At 45.4% G+C, this 15,821-nt stretch overlaps 1 protein-coding gene across 1 annotated transcript in view; it reads left to right on the forward strand.

Annotated features, from left to right (window-relative positions):
* Positions 1 to 15,821, forward strand: part of si:ch211-210g13.5 (inactive phospholipase C-like protein 2) — a 58,724-nt gene continuing 42,903 nt past the window's right edge. Inside the window, exon 1 of the mRNA XM_034538705.1 lies at positions 1 to 691. Coding sequence (XP_034394596.1) covers positions 389 to 691 — 303 coding nt within the window. The 5' untranslated portion in view covers positions 1 to 388. The remainder of the gene's footprint in view (positions 692 to 15,821) is intronic.

The raw sequence follows: 15,821 nt of genomic DNA on the forward strand, positions 1-15,821 counted from the left end.
CGCTGCGGTCTGCGAGCTCTGCCAAAGTGAACAGGACGCGAGGCGACGCGCAGCGCAGCGCAGCGCGCACAGTCCACAGGAGCGGACGTGGTGAGCGGCACACATTTTCAGAGGACAAGGACACGAGAGTGGAAGCTGTGAACGGTAAACCCCACTCGGCATAAGTTCATATCCCCCTGTGTTTGTGAGGGGTACGCCGTCTCTGCTCAGCTCTCACCGGGACGGCGGTCTGACCATCCGCCGCCGCGCGCCCCGATGATGGACCACTAGTGATCCGGAGAAGAAGACGAGCCGCTCGCCCCGGACGTCAACAAGTCCGCCGTGCTTTGAGAACATGGACTGTGTTCGCACCGAGGAGCGGAGGGCATTGCTGTAACGCCGTTGGACCATGGCAGGGGTACACGCTTCAGACGTGCTGTCGGGACATTTTCTGGATCCCACCATGGGCGCCCCGCCGGCCCAGGGTGCCACCAACACAGCGGGAATCACCGGCGACGCGGCCGCGCTGACTCTGACCGGTGCCCGGGCGTACTTGGAGGTGTCGGCCGCTGCCCAGGGCTACGGAGCCGAAGGAGTTTACACCAATGGACGGTACAGGGAGCACGGCAGTCCGCGGATCGGGAGTGGCAGCCGTGATCACTCCGCCGAGAGGAGTCATGGAGCTGGAAACGCTCCTTGTGGCATCATGAAGGTTGGTTGATCAAAAGCAAGACGTTCTCCTTGTCAACATGTGTCAAGGTGACCCTAACCCTGACACATTTATAGCGTAACAACACAATAGAAGGTTGTATACAAATGTGTGCGAAGCCTCCCGTTAACCGTGGTCCAGACTCGTCCAGGGGTCCTTAGAGCTCATGGGTACCCCAGACAAGAGAAGTTCTGAACAACAAGAAAACGCATTAAGGGATTACCCCGAGTTAGTCTGTAAGCTCCCTCAGAGAAGACAATAGAAATACAATAGACTAAAAAATAACACATCTTCACCCAACATCTCCTGTATTGTGGGTCCTGGGCTGCGTGCTGTGTGTCCAACTCAGCGAGGAAAGAAAAGCTTTGACATGAAGTCTGAGCCTAAACCCCTCATATATGTATGTGCAGGTTACATCTTTATTGTCAGTTCAACCACAACATACAGGAGCCTCATTATTTTCGAAACAGCTGTAGTTACCTTGTTGTTGCTACAACACTGCATGCACGTACACACACACGCACGCACGCACGCACGCACGCACGCACGCACACACACACACGCACACGCACGCACACACACGCACACACACACACACACACACACACACACACACACACACACACACACACACACACAGGACGGTCCAGTAACACACCATTACACGGTGAGAGATGTAGTGTGCTGATGTACTGTGGGTGTTTTTAGGTTCAGATTCATTCTCTAATTCACGAACATTCCTGGTATTCTGCTGTGGAATCTGTGTTGGACCGTAATAGAAGAATAATGAAGTTTTTAGTGGAGTTGCAGTACACCCGGGGATAATGTTTTAACACTTGACAATGTAGAAGTAATAGCAGGTTTATGTGAAACAGATGGCGCACAGAATTCGGTGTGCTTTGAAACTTTCGTGTCATATAAACCTGATTTGTGGGCCACTTCTCTGCATATAGCTCCCTCAGTAGTGGATGGTGTGATGTTAATATCTTTAATGGTGGACCGACCCCTGGCGCTCCCATTAATGGAGGTTAATTAACTGGTCTTCCACACACACACCGACATAGGCCAGTTTCCTCATAGGATTTATGTAATACTACCCCATGTTGTGTGTGTGTGTTTTTTTAATTAATTTTTTTGTGCACAAGACTGCATTGTTTTTACAGCACAGAGTGCATTGTGGGGTCCTTGGTGGATATATGAGTATTGCGTAGGTGGGACACACTGGAGAGTTGCATTCTGTCATATCAGACTTAGTTTGCTTAGCAACTGACACAAAACACTGGCTAATTCTTTGTTGCCCCCATTATTGAATTCCCATTGGATGTCGGCAACCTCTCACAAACATCATGTTTACAGTGAACACATTTGTTCCTCATAACATATGTACCCCCCCCCCCCCACACACACACACACACACACACACACACACACACACAGCCCACACCCCACACACACACACAGTCCACCTCATGAGCAAAACATGACAATGTAGCTGGAGGGGCTTGAGCTGTCTACATGTGATAACAAAGACGGATTGTCTTAATATCCACACGTTGGTATAATGTCAGGAAGTGATCCTGCTGAGCTACGCACAGCTAATTCTCATGTGTTGTCTCCTAAAATAACCACGGACAGCCCTTCAAATTAGCTCATCAGTGGCAATGAACACACAAACAAAAACCTCATTCAGTGTCGATGTGTAGTTTCCATAACGGAACCGCGAGGAAACAATACGTGTGATATTTTTGGAATCAGCATATTGGAGGCGTTTGAGTGTCTTCAAGGACACAAACTGTTGTTGGGCTCTTGTCACTCGAGTGTGAGTCGAGATGCATTCAATGGCCACCGTGATCCTTTACGCGCTCTCGGAGAAGTGCACTTACATTGCCAAGGCCCTACTTCCTCTTATGTGAAAGAATGAATTTGAGGCTGTTAAATTGTGCACCGCTGGTGGAATTCTCCTCCATTGTGTTTCAGGTGCACTTTAAACCACAGACCGTATAAGAAGTGGACGTCGTCATTATGACGTCACCCACTGGTTTGTGGAATGCCGTTTTGAAGCCTCCATCTTGGATTACGGCCGTCGCCATGTTGTTGTTTTTCGCAACCAATGAACTGACGTTACCGTATTCGTAACGCGGAGGAGAGACGTAGAGACGCTGTATTCGCCTCCGGTAGCAGCAGCGACCTGTCAATCACAGTAAGCCCGCCCTAAAGCATATTCTGCTTTATGGTCTATTTGACTCTAAACTGGACCACAATTTATGAAATGAACATCATGTTGTATTGAAGAAGACTTTAAACTAAAGATTGACACCATAAACGTGTGTTTACAATGTTTACTGAGGTAATAAATCAACATAGAAGTAGGGTCATTTTCTCATAGACTTCTATACAATCCAACTTCTTTTTGCAACCACAGGAGTCGCCCCCTTCTGGCCTCACTCGGCAGAACCAGAGGTTTAAAACACATCTTCAGATATCAAAATATTATCGAACTGCTGCTTTTTAAATATTATTTCAATCGATTTAAATGTACAGTTTTCCAAACACGTCAGGCAGTCCAACGTCTTCTCAGCTCAACTCAGCTGTCGTCTCAGTTACTCTTGCGATGTGTTGTTTACATGACGACCTGGTCGAACAGGTTTGAGCTTTCAACGTGCATATATTGAAGGTGAAACACGCACCTGTCACAGAGCCTGACTGAAATATGTCTTGAACCATTTGATTCGGTCTCATATTCAGCAGGCGCGTAAAGACGCACTTTTTTTGGGCACGAAACAATACGCACTGTTCGAAAAGATCACGGTGGGAAACTGGGTCGGCCAGTATAGCTTGAGCACAGCCGCCCACACTTGAGCTGCCTGTGTGTTTGAGTGGAGGTTTAAAAGGTGGGGGAGGGGGGCGGGGGCACGGGTCCATGGGAATAGGGAAGCAAATGAGCAATTACTGCACAGCATTACCTCATTAACTTGACCCTCAGCAAGCGGATCTCAGAGGAGAGGACAGCTTGTGTGTGTCTGTCCCTGAAGCCGGGCATGCAACTTTGTCCTCGTGCCATTTCCTCAGCGGGGTGACAGTGTCATGGTGGAGAGGCTGCAAAGTGGCTCGAGGGGGGTTTGTGATGCAGCCTTGTTATGTAACGCCGGACTGTGGACAGCTGCAAGGCCGGCTCCAGCCTGGCTGCTGGGTGGAGGCAACTGACAGATAGCACAAGTGAGGAAGGAGCAGGATTTGATCAAGAATTTAGGAATGACGCATCTTATTATTATTGCGTCTCTCCCGAGCGTTTGCCACATCTTTCCTTTCGTCCTTTTACACCCTCCCCCACTTGCCTGCACTCCTTGACCTTAGCAGCACATTAAAGGTCAAACATTTATTTTCATAGATCTGCAAGAAAAGAAAAAAAAGAGTTTAATGTTGGGTTAAAAGAAGGAGAGACAATGGTGTAACACTGCTATCACTATTTCATCTTCTCATTCACTACCTCATATAATAGATATGTGCACATATGACAGTGTGCTTGTTAGAGGACAGTCCTGATTGGCTGATGAAGGGGTCAAACCTGTCGACTGAGATGAGTGAAAAAGCGAACATCCTAGAAGAAGAGGTGATAATTAAGCAGTCTAAGAGATGACCGATTTGAGGCGAGACTGTAAAAGGCAAGTTTTTGTTTCTCAAAGGACACAAAAAATGAATTTGAGTACAGGAAACTTGAGGTCTAATTTGGTAACACAGTTGGCCAAAACCTGCCTCTGGTAAAGTGATGTATTCCCACTCTCAAAGTCTCCCCCTCCACTCAAAATATATGCTCCCTTTGGGGTTCATATTAGTGGAACTTGTGACGTGAAGCTGTACTGGGATCAGGGCATTTATTTTGCAGGTATTAACAGAACCTGTGAAAAGAACCGGTCCCTGAACCCTGCACAAATGTATAGATTTAAATGAACGGTGGCCTTTTCTGTTATTTTACACTTGTCAGTTATCGCCTCTCGTGCAAAATGTGTGGAAATGGATCTGTCGTAGCATACGTTTGTTTGTGACATGGAGAGCAGAGGGCCCACTTCTTCTGCACAGCATGTCGTTTGCATTGATATGCGGATTCCAACTCTCCAACATGCCCGGATCGCTCATTTTGTAACCAACTAAAGTTGATATTTCCTCCATATACCCAAAAGAGTTTTAAACTCAGTTAAATTGTAAACTGAAAATAACTTGAACTTACATTTTTATTACAATTGTTACATCATATACTTCATGAACTTTAGGAGCAGTGAGGTACTGAAAAGCACCCGGGGAGCAACTTGGCGTTCCGTGTCTTGCTCAAGGACACAGGAGGAGCTCGGAATCAATCCGCCGACCTTTAAAGGACGACCCACGCTATTCCCACAGTCAATAAAGAACATACTGTATTTGTCAATGATTGAATGATGTATGCGCAGCAAGATCAGCTTTACAGATTGTTCAGTAGTTGCATTAAGTGACTGCCGATGTTCTGTATCTTGAAGCATCAGCACAACAATTTGATTTGTATCAAAACTATTAGCAGACAGGAATTATCTTATAAGGACAGTAGTGCCAGCTGTCCAAAAACTGCACAATAGGAATCGATTTTTAAATTTGTCTTTAGCTACACTATATTCTATTTTCAGAGCCTCTGGGTGAAAGTAACACAAGTAATTCCCAGTGTCTCTCTTTGGGACATTTGAAGAGTTAACTTATATATATATATATATATATATATATATATATATATATATATATATATATATAGAGCCTGTATAGACACGTAAATGTAGGGGATCTGCCAGACTCCTAAAGGATCCAACTGTCAGGCGGCCTCCTGGCTGTTGTTTAGCTAATGTGAGATTTGGCTGATCCCCTGGAGGACTGAGGACACCTCAGTGCAAGCCTGAACTTATAACACTGATTACATTTAGTGGGATCATCTGAGATGATGATGATGATGATGACGATGATGATGAGAATTGGAATAAGAGTGTATCCACGCCTCACTGCTCATATCACAGGCTTTACGTAGCATTGTAGATTAAGAGCTCCCTTCGAAAAATAAAATCATTCAAAGTAATGGAACGTAGACAGCGATCCAGAAAGTTGGAATGAAAAGCACGTCTCTTTTTTGAAGTTGATTTTGAAAGCGATTCCCATGTCTCCTGCAGCAGCAACCCCCCGAACTGAACGCTCAGATATTTTTGGAAAACAGAGATCTGCGGCGTGTCGTAAAGGACGAAGCAGAAGATGCGAAGGGGCGATTACAGACGTCTGGGGCTGCTGAATTATCGCTTGCTCTCTTGGCTGCTTCTCTCAAAGGGGCAATCTGCAAAAATACAAACACCTGACATCGGCCTCTTTGTCTCTGAATACACAGCTTGGCATCAAGCGGGGAGCAAAAAGCATCAGCAGTTTTATAAAGGTCACTCACCCACACAGAAAAACTGAGCTCAAGAGCTCCGAAAACATGAAGAGAACACGAGTGACAAGGAGCTGTGATTTATGTTTGTCTTATGGTTGTCTTTGGCTTGTTACTTCAAGGTTATTCCATAGACCTCGTACGTTTCTCTTGCCTCTCCAAAATGTCACAAACTATCACTTGAAGCTGATCCGATCATGGCAGACAGAAGAAGAGGAACAAATCAAATAGAGACGTGATACGGAGGGTCGATATCTGAGTTGTGGAAGCTTAGTTTCAAGGATTTTAAAGGATTTTCCAACAGCAATTGGTGGCAGACTTTGAAAACCCCTGGCATGGAGAAATGTGTCACCTATTCAACTTCAATTATGGTTGAGAACGCTTTATTTACCGTTGGCTACAATTTCAAAGCATGAATGCTAATTGGCGAACACTAGACTAGACGAACTGCTATAACAGCCCTGACGAGGACTTGGTGTATTTAACTTCCCCTTCTTAAGAGACGACAGACACCAATAGAGTTCCTCTTGTCCTTGTGGCCATCCGTCTCTTGTTTCATGGGGGTGGGGTTATCCAAAGTTGCCTCCTAATCCTACCTCCTCCTTTATTTGCTTAAGGGATAATGACTTGAGCTGTCAAACAGGGCCCGAGACGAAGACCGCTCTCTTAAACAAAAAGCAATTGATTTGGGTTGGACACCGTGTTTGGTGGGGGCGGGGGCTGGGGGGGCCTTATCTATATGATCCTATGGGACGTGTGCAACGGGGATGACACGCCATCATGGGTTTGATATGTGTGGTCGTCGTGACAAGTGAGAGAAACATCTCTGGGCAGGACATTGGTTTGACCAGGAGATGCCAGACGGGTCTTCCAGGATAGCTTTTGTCATTTCAAACACATAATTAAGGATGAGTAATATTCAGGCTGGATGTTTCCCAGGTCCATCTGGGCCAGAGGAGCGACAGTCGGATGGATGAATAGGACAATATGTCTATTGGAGCTGCTGCACCTGGCTATGCTCTGACATGTTTTTTGACTGCCTGTAGAACACATGGCGCAGCCTCTCAATGTGTGCAGCGAGACAGGAAGAGAGTGTAACAGTACACACAGACGAGCACCGTGTGACGGAGGCTGATGAAACGGTCTGCAATGATCAAAACAGTGCACCACAAATAATGTCTGTTCCTTTTTTTTTACTTTCCGTTTAAAAGCAAAATGAAATCCGTGCCGTGGACCAAAGATCCGCTGTGGGATCGGGAGCCATTTTTCACCATTCAATGCAATTCACGAGAGTTCAGTTGTATGCCGTGCTACTCTTTGTGTGGCGCCAGCGCCTCATGTTGTGCATCTTGTTATGTTGCAGAATGAAGTGTGAACCCCAGGTTTTCCCGAGGTAATCCCACTGGTGGGAAGGAAACACAGGAGATGGAGCTCTGTGTCTTCGAGTTTCCTTCCCTGCGCCACTTAATTAATAAGAACAGGAAACAGGTAAGACCAGCGGCGAGTCCTCATCGGCCTCGCTTTATTTACTCAGACAGTCAATCTGTTGGGTCCGGCCCGCCGGAGGGAGCGCGCTGTCGTCACGTCCGCACCGTTTCATTCTTCTGTTCCTCCTCCGGTGCAGCTATCTCTGCGCCGGAGACGAGAACACAGAGAGTAACAATTAGTAGAAGGAGCGGTGTGATGGATGAATTGTGTAATGTGAGCCTTTGTGCACGTAGGCGGTCATTTTCACTCGCTCCGATATCGGAAGTGACAGCGAATGAATCTTAGCGGCGGACCGATGGTGCGGCATTCTTGCACAGCTTTGTTTCATTGAAACTGAAGCAAATTCCCCACAGACAATCAAGACTAAACCCTGCAGTGCTGCTTCCTGAGAGAGAAAACACAATAAGATGAGGGGAAACTAATAATGTTTGATAAGACCAGAGAATTTCAGGAAAGAGGGAAGTGATGCAACTCGACCTGATGACCTTGTGGGAGGATCTGCATCAAGGCATGCCAGAATGTAAGGACATCACATCAGAGGTATGATTACGTGTATACTGCAGCCATTTGACACATGCGTGTGTTTGCGTCGACATGCAGGCCATCAGCACTGAGTTCCAGGCTGAATCCCGGGCCAACAAAAGTTCCCCTGCAGGAAAAATAAATGAAAAATTATTGATCGCTATCCACAGTTATCTCTCCTTTAACTGAAAGCACACACTGCTTCACTTTTATTTCGGTAGTTTCGCCACAGGTCAAATACAGCAGTTATGCAAGAGTGTACGGTTGTGTGTTAGAGGTTTGAACTTCCACAGAGCGACTGAAAGAAAACAAAATAACTCTGGCTTCCTCTTGCTCTCCGGCTGCCATGATAGACCTCCCTTGGCGGTGTGCAGGCCAGTGTTGCTCCCGAGCTCTTGTGTCTGCGCCGCTTTGTCTTTCATCTTTTCTTCATCGCGTTCTCACCTCGCACTGTGCCATGACCCAGCCAACCGAGGACCTCAGCTTATTCGTAGACTTTCATAATGTTAGGCTAGATCTTCTGAAGGGGAACAGCACAAAGTGCTTACTGTTTGGCGTTCCACAAAGCAGAGCGGCCTGCTGTGTGTTCTTGTCTTGTGTTGTTCATCATGGTGAGGTTATCTTGGGATCAGTTTGCAGCTTTCAGTCACGTATCGAGCAGTGCCGGGTGTCAAAACCTCAATACCTATTTGGTACTGACATGTGTAATATAGCTCGTCAAATACTGAAAGCAGACATTGAATGTCTCGTTCGATTTATAGTCTTGTTTTCTTATTATTTCAAATTCAATATTTCCTTCAATAGGCATTATTCATTGTTTTGGTCTTGGGTTCTCGGTATGGTATCAGCAGCTGTACACTGTTCCTTGATGTGCACAATGCATATTGCATCACAGAGAAAAACAACACGCAGAAATCCTTCGTCTGCTCAAACCTCACATGATCACGTTCATCACGTCGCACTGAGTGACACCGTTATGAAAATAACCTTTAACCTTCAGTATTCAGAAGCATCTTCTGGCTTTCAGGCTCTGTGGTGAGTTGTGACGCTCATGAACATCGTGGGCCAGTGTGTATGGAGACGCTTGTGGGATGGAGACGTCTTTTTTACCACCGGGGTTGAACATAGCCACTGGTACACAGGCCGTGCCAGGGATTCACAGATGGTGTCATTTTTTTCTCTTTGCCCTGACACAGATGGCGTAAGACGAGGACAATTTGGGCTTTATAGCCGCAGAAGCTGAGTGTGTTTTGTGATCGGCAGGGACAACTTAAGGGTCTCGTTTGATTCGATGAATTACTACCTTTTTAGGAATTCTGCGTTGTTGGAAATCAACCTCACCGTGTGGTCAGAATTCGCCTTGTGTTTTTGTTTCACGTTCTTTCTAATTTCTTTCTAATTTACCGGTAGTTGTGGAGTACCGGCCGCACATTTAAAGAAATCTCTTCTTAAACACAAGCTGAACAAGAGATGGAACCGAATGTACCTCAAATCTCTCACGTTAGACTTTCCTCTTCCACTGGAGACATTTCTTTTTTTCCATATTACCGTTAATCCCAAGTTATGCACAGATGTTCCTGCCTGGTTTGATTTATAGATGTTGAACCGTCTGTTCCCAGTGCCTCTAGAGACACACACTGTGCCCTTGTGTCTTTCTGCAGGTTACGGTGCAAGCACGGGCAAGTCGCTCACACATTCTTCCGATGCAACTCGCATTTCCTTTGCGGCATCGGGTTGTTTCTCTGTGGCTTAAAAGGATCATACATTATTCACAATGTATTCTTCAGGGCTTCAGTCAATCACATTCTACAGGTGTGTTTTCAGCTCAGCGAGGAGAGCTGTGTGTCTGTGTGTTTTCATCTGTTCTGTACACTGCACATGTCCAGATTGTTTATTCATGGTTGCCGTACTGTGTGGTGGTGGTTACTGACAGAGGAGGCCTCGGGCTCATCCTGGAGAATATAAGCTACGAATGCGGCGATCGGAGGCTGAGGTGCAGGGGTCTCGTGCAATCCCGGCTTCCTTTCTGCTCTGGGCCTCCGGTCCACCTGGACCCCAATGTTCTGCCAATCAGCTTGTATATTTATGTTTTCTCTGAACATATACAGTTTGTGTGTGAACGGTGAGGAGGCGGAGCTTTGCTCTTCCTTTTGGATTGAAGGATTTCACGTTTTTCTTTGCATTGCATGTGTCTTTAGAGAAATGTATCCACACGTTGCAGTATGATCTGATACCGCACAGTGAGCTGTAGAGATGCGAGAGAGAGGGAGCAAAGAAGGAGGCCGTGATGACAGAGAGAGAAGGTGTGTTGATGTCGCATGTGGAACATGTGGGGACATCTCTCTAAAAAAAAAAAAGGCAAGATTTGCAGTATCTGTATCCAAGTAAAGTAGAAAAACAAATAAAGTGTGGGACTCAACCACAACCTGCCGCTGCAATCCTAAGTGCAACACAGTGTGACAGTGGACGCTGGCTGGATGCTAAACTGGAAGGAATATTATTTCCACCACCTCCTATTTAATTCTGCTTCTCCGGCTGCTGCAGCTCCAGCTGCGCCTCTTAGAGAGGAGCAAACAGCGTTTTTTCCCTCACAGCAAGAGGAAAAATGAGTCAGGGAAGGGTCGATAAAAGTAAAATAAATAGTGCTGAAAATGCTTTTAGAACAGTTGAATCCCTGTGGTTCACCACCACCCCCTTCATATTCCAAAGAACACAACAACCTCTTCCATATATGAAGCCTGACTACACTTATACCAACAATGTTTGATAGCACACTGCACGATGGATCATAGTATACCTTACAAACAGCCATCTGTTGCATTTTAAATGCACGAGACTTAGTGCATTTAAAATGCACAAGACTTAAAGCCAACATGACTGTTTTTTTGTCAAAGCTTGGTTGTCATTGTGAGTTAAGGTAGTTGTCAATTCAAGGATACATTTACCTTCTGACATTAATGAACGCACAAAAAAAAAAAATATCGAGCTGTGTTGTCGGAAATAGAACAACAAACACAGATGTTGTGAATAGGATGTTGGAAATGTAGTTTCTTCCCCCCCCCCCCCCTTGAGTACTTGAATGCATCCATTCTGGTAGTTTCTTCTAAATAGTTGTAACATTCAAAAATATCGGGACGCCACGGATTTTGTGAATTTTTTTATTTTCTTATTATATTTTTTATATCTATCTATCTATCTATCTAGATATTAATTCTGTAGTGCAGCGAAGGATAACAACCTACTGCCATAAAGTGAATTAATCTAAACTCTGAAATGCGATTTGTACTTAATAGACAAAAACATGCCAAATTAGCAGCAACAGAATAAGAAGTTCCTCGTGCCAAGGCGCCCTTTTTAGGAGGGCATCGTGCATCATGTCAGATTCCAATTAGACTGAAGAGAGCAGGTCAGTCAGGGTAAGTGGGTACAAGCACCCAGCACAAGGTGACCTGTTTGTCAACAGCCTTACAATGTGTGTGTGAGGAGCACTCGTTATGGTGGGCCTTTTTTAGATGGAAGCATTTCTGTGTGTGTGTGTGCGTGTGTGTGGGTGTGTGTGGGTGTGTGGATGTACACACGTGAGCAAAGTGGAACTGGGAGTGCATGATTGTGTGAAAAGGTCAGCCTCTCTGTTTGGTAATCAGGGAGAATTAAGGTCAATGTGTAGCTCTGATTGTCAGCGGGGTTGGCGGGCAGAGAGAGGTGTGGGAGGCACACGGCATGCGCCAGAAATAAACATAAGAATCTCAATCTAACTAATTAAGAGCTCACCGTTGATCCTGTCAACGGGGGCATCCGTTCTTACAGCATTGCTCCTGATGCATTTATAGCTGCTGTCGTCGTATAGTGTGTTATATAACGACAATAACCAGCTTCGTGCTTGTCGATTTTGGTTTAACTGCTTGAATGTAGCCAGATCTTTTCCAACAAAGGTCATTGTTCGGTCTCCTGCTAGCATAAAGAACTGGAAACACTGTAGAAAAGTAACACTTAGTTGGCTGTTGGATGTTAAATGCCCCATGCTAGGTCAGCAGTGAGGGGATAACATGCAGATCCAAGGGCAGACTTCTCTGTTGAATGCTGCTCACCAATGGAGAGAAAGGAGGAGGAGGAGGAGAAGGAGAGTGGGTAAAAGACATGGAGATAATAAAAGGTAGAGGGATGGAAGTGGAGAAAGGGCACTGCCTGTTCTCCAGCTAGAGGCCATTAGCACCTTTTCAGTTGGCAGTAATCCTGAACAGCGAGGACTGCAGTCTCCTCCCGACAGCCCAGTCATGAAGCAGGAGGATGCGGAGGGAGACGGGGGAAATGGGACACAGATGAAGGGGAGGGAGGGAGTGAAGGTGCGAAGCCATACATACTGGATGTGTACGCTTCAGTGAAGCCCCACGGCCGCCCCCTCCTGTGCTCCCGCCCCCGTCGAACCTGAGTATAGTGCGGGCCTTGTCTCTCGTGAGAGGTTCGGGAAGACAAAGGCGGCTTTCTCAGCAGTTGTTTCAAACAGAAAAATGCGGCCTGTGTGAGGAGCGCTGGGTTAGACCCCGTTTGCCTCCAGAGACTCTCACAAATGTGCGTTTTCTTTGGCAGATGTTCGGCGCCATTTTGACATGAAGTGAAATAGACCAAACAAAACCCTGTAAGTGTGCTTCCAGCAGATTCTCAATTGAATGTATAAACTCGTGGAACATTAATTGATTATAGCTCCTCTGTTCTGAATGACATGATCCATTGTTAGTGCATTTTGTCTTTTTTTCATTGAGCGACAACCGCCACAATGTATTAGTTGCACAATGGGTTTTGTGTTGAGCAAATAATCGGTGAATATTCTGCTCAATTATGTTGTCCCCATCACGAGTTCCAAGATGAAGCCACTGGGAAAAACCAAAAGATAGAAGAAATCCTTCCATTTGAGAAACTCAACATCGACAATATTTGACATTTTTACTTGAAAACATGTTTTGATTAGGATTTGATTATCAAATAGTTGCTCATTATTTTCTAGTTATCAGCAAACCAATGGACTGTTTACAAATATACAAAAATACAAAATAAAAAAAACACATTTGAGATTAAAACTATATAGCAGTTTTATTTATTTTTCTTTGTTTTTCTTAGTTTGATATTTGAAGGATTCCTCGATGAAGGGACCGGGTGGCAGTTAACTGTCTGCTTATGCTATTAGGAAAAAAATGTCTCTGCCAAATTTCACAAATTTTTCCAATTACATTTTCACAGTTTTATTCAAGTCACACGCTTTACGCTAATTGTTTACCCAACATGCAGAGTGAATGTCCTCCACAACCAATTAGGAACCACATCAGCAGAAACCCTCTTCTCTCAGCGGACACAGAGTAGAGCTACACATAACCTCAGTTTATCGTCTCTTTCAATGCAAGGCAATTAAAGTGTACAGCACATTAAGGAGTTAATTGTGTAGTTTGTTTGTAGTTCATTTTGTAGTTTCCCTACATGAACATAAAGCTTTGATTCTTTAGTGACTCATTGAGGTCATTATCGGCAGAGAACTGGACAAAGTAAGCAAAGTAGGCCATGAAGGCAAATAGAGCACCCTCATCTCCTAAGTCAGTGAAATAATTAATTATTGAGAGAATAGATGCTCCACTTCATGTTCATCCGATAACTGCGGCTGAGCTGAGATCAGAACTATTGTTACCAAATGAAGTTCTGTTTCTGAAAAAAAGTACTTGAATCTGTGATCGCTCAGTGTCAGCAGGTCTGCACCCAAACGCCACGACCCAAGTTGCGGGGTGGATAAAGTTAAAATGTTCAGTTTTAAAAGTCAATACCAATCAGACAAGGAAAGGAAGTGACCGGCAAACTCATCCAGTTAGGAATCAAGGAAAGTATCAGCAAGTTCATAAAACATGCAGGAATCCGGCTGGGCACACAAGAGGCTCTGTCTGAGAATGGATGGGAATGAGTCGGCATGTACATGCGCTGCAAGGCTAATGGAGAAAAGAGAACAAGTGTGCTGGTGGGCGAGGGAGGTCAGGTGACGGGGTTAGCTGCCGGTCAGGAAGGGAGGGGCACGTAGAAAATGTGGAGCTTAATGTAGCGACTGGATCTAGTGAATGAGAAAAAACAGAGCAGACATGTAATTCACGTCAGTCATCTCTAGCACCTCAGTTAATTAGCATTCACACTGTATTCACAGACGCCTCCTGCTACGATGGATACATCTCCCTCAGGTCTCGCATATGTGTGTGTGTGTTCAAGTGTGGGGAACAGGTGTGCATTTCCTCATATGTTTACATCGCTTGTGGCTGTAAGGAGGGTAGAGTGTGTGTATGTGTGACAACTCACACGCCAGCCCCTGTGGTGCAGCCTCTCTCCTACCTGCCACTTACAGTGCCGACTCCAGAGACCTAGACCCATATTGCGTGTGTGTGTGTGTGTGTGTGTTTGTGTCACGGCCTGCTTTCACAGAGCTGAGGGATGGGAGGAAAAGAGAGGAGACGAAAGGATGAGAAAAGGAGGTCTGGCGAATACAAGGCGAATTGGCACCTATATGGAGAGGTCAAGGTGAAAGCTGGAGGGTGTCAGGGGTGTTTACAAGAAGGATACAGTTTGGATATCAGAGGGAGGAGGCGGAGAAGAACTTCAGGGTGGAGTAGGAGGGTTGACTGTCATCTACATCTTGAGGCTGGCCAGGTGCCATTAGATTAGCAGACAACTGCGCAGCGATCCAATTATCACTCAGTGATGTTAGGAGTGGAACACAGGTGAAGGCCAAGCTCCATATGCCACAGCGACTTAAGGCTACAAGCACACACACACACACACACATACACACATGCACACGTGTACTGTTTGCCAATGTTGTTAAATGCTTTCCTGTCCGCCCAAGAGTTTGTCCTTGTAAGAGGATGTGCTACTCCTCCCCACTCTCCCATCAGCCCCTCCCTCCCATGTCCCAAGTCCCTGCGAGACAAGATAGGGATAGAGGTGGGGAGGAAGGAGGATCACATTTCCCAGAGTCAACGCTGCATCGGTGATATAGGAACCTTGCGGCCAGCTATCAGTCATGAGCATCTTCCCGATCTCCTCCGCCACCTCAAGTATTGATTGCAGGCTGACGGGAGTTGTGATCGTCAGTGTAGACGTGGCACTGTGTTTTCCTTGCCTGTATGTTATGGCTGTCATGTATGTCGAGCCATTAGTGTGCTTGTCGTATCAGGTCAATTGCTACATCCCTTATTGATGTAGCTCTTGACTGGATGAATTGAAAAAGAGGCCTGCACTGTGGAAATGTGTTATTGACGAGGGTCCTAAGGGGCCACGCACGCCGACAGGGCCCCGGCTTTCAGCAATACGATTCAATATTATTTATTGTATAGCCAAATTATATACATATATTGCACATCTTTCGATAAACATGCACACTAAGAACATAAATGCATATCTATATTTAGATATAAAGATATCTCTCTCTCTCTCTCTCTCTTTCTCTCTCTCCCTCTCTTGATATATAAAGATATATAAAGATATCTCTATATATAGATCAGTGTAGTTCTCAGTGCATGTTTTGTTGTTACCAGAAGCTTTCAGACACAATTCCTGCCGCAGAAATTGGGACCGTGCAAAAATTATAATATTAATGAATAGCAATAAAATGGAAGAAGAAAAAGAAAAAAAGGTATGCAGTTTACAATGATAACGGTGGCGGCCCAC

Source organism: Cyclopterus lumpus, chromosome 8 (assembly GCF_009769545.1).
Source record: "Cyclopterus lumpus isolate fCycLum1 chromosome 8, fCycLum1.pri, whole genome shotgun sequence".
NCBI classification, from domain to species: domain Eukaryota; kingdom Metazoa; phylum Chordata; class Actinopteri; order Perciformes; family Cyclopteridae; genus Cyclopterus; species Cyclopterus lumpus.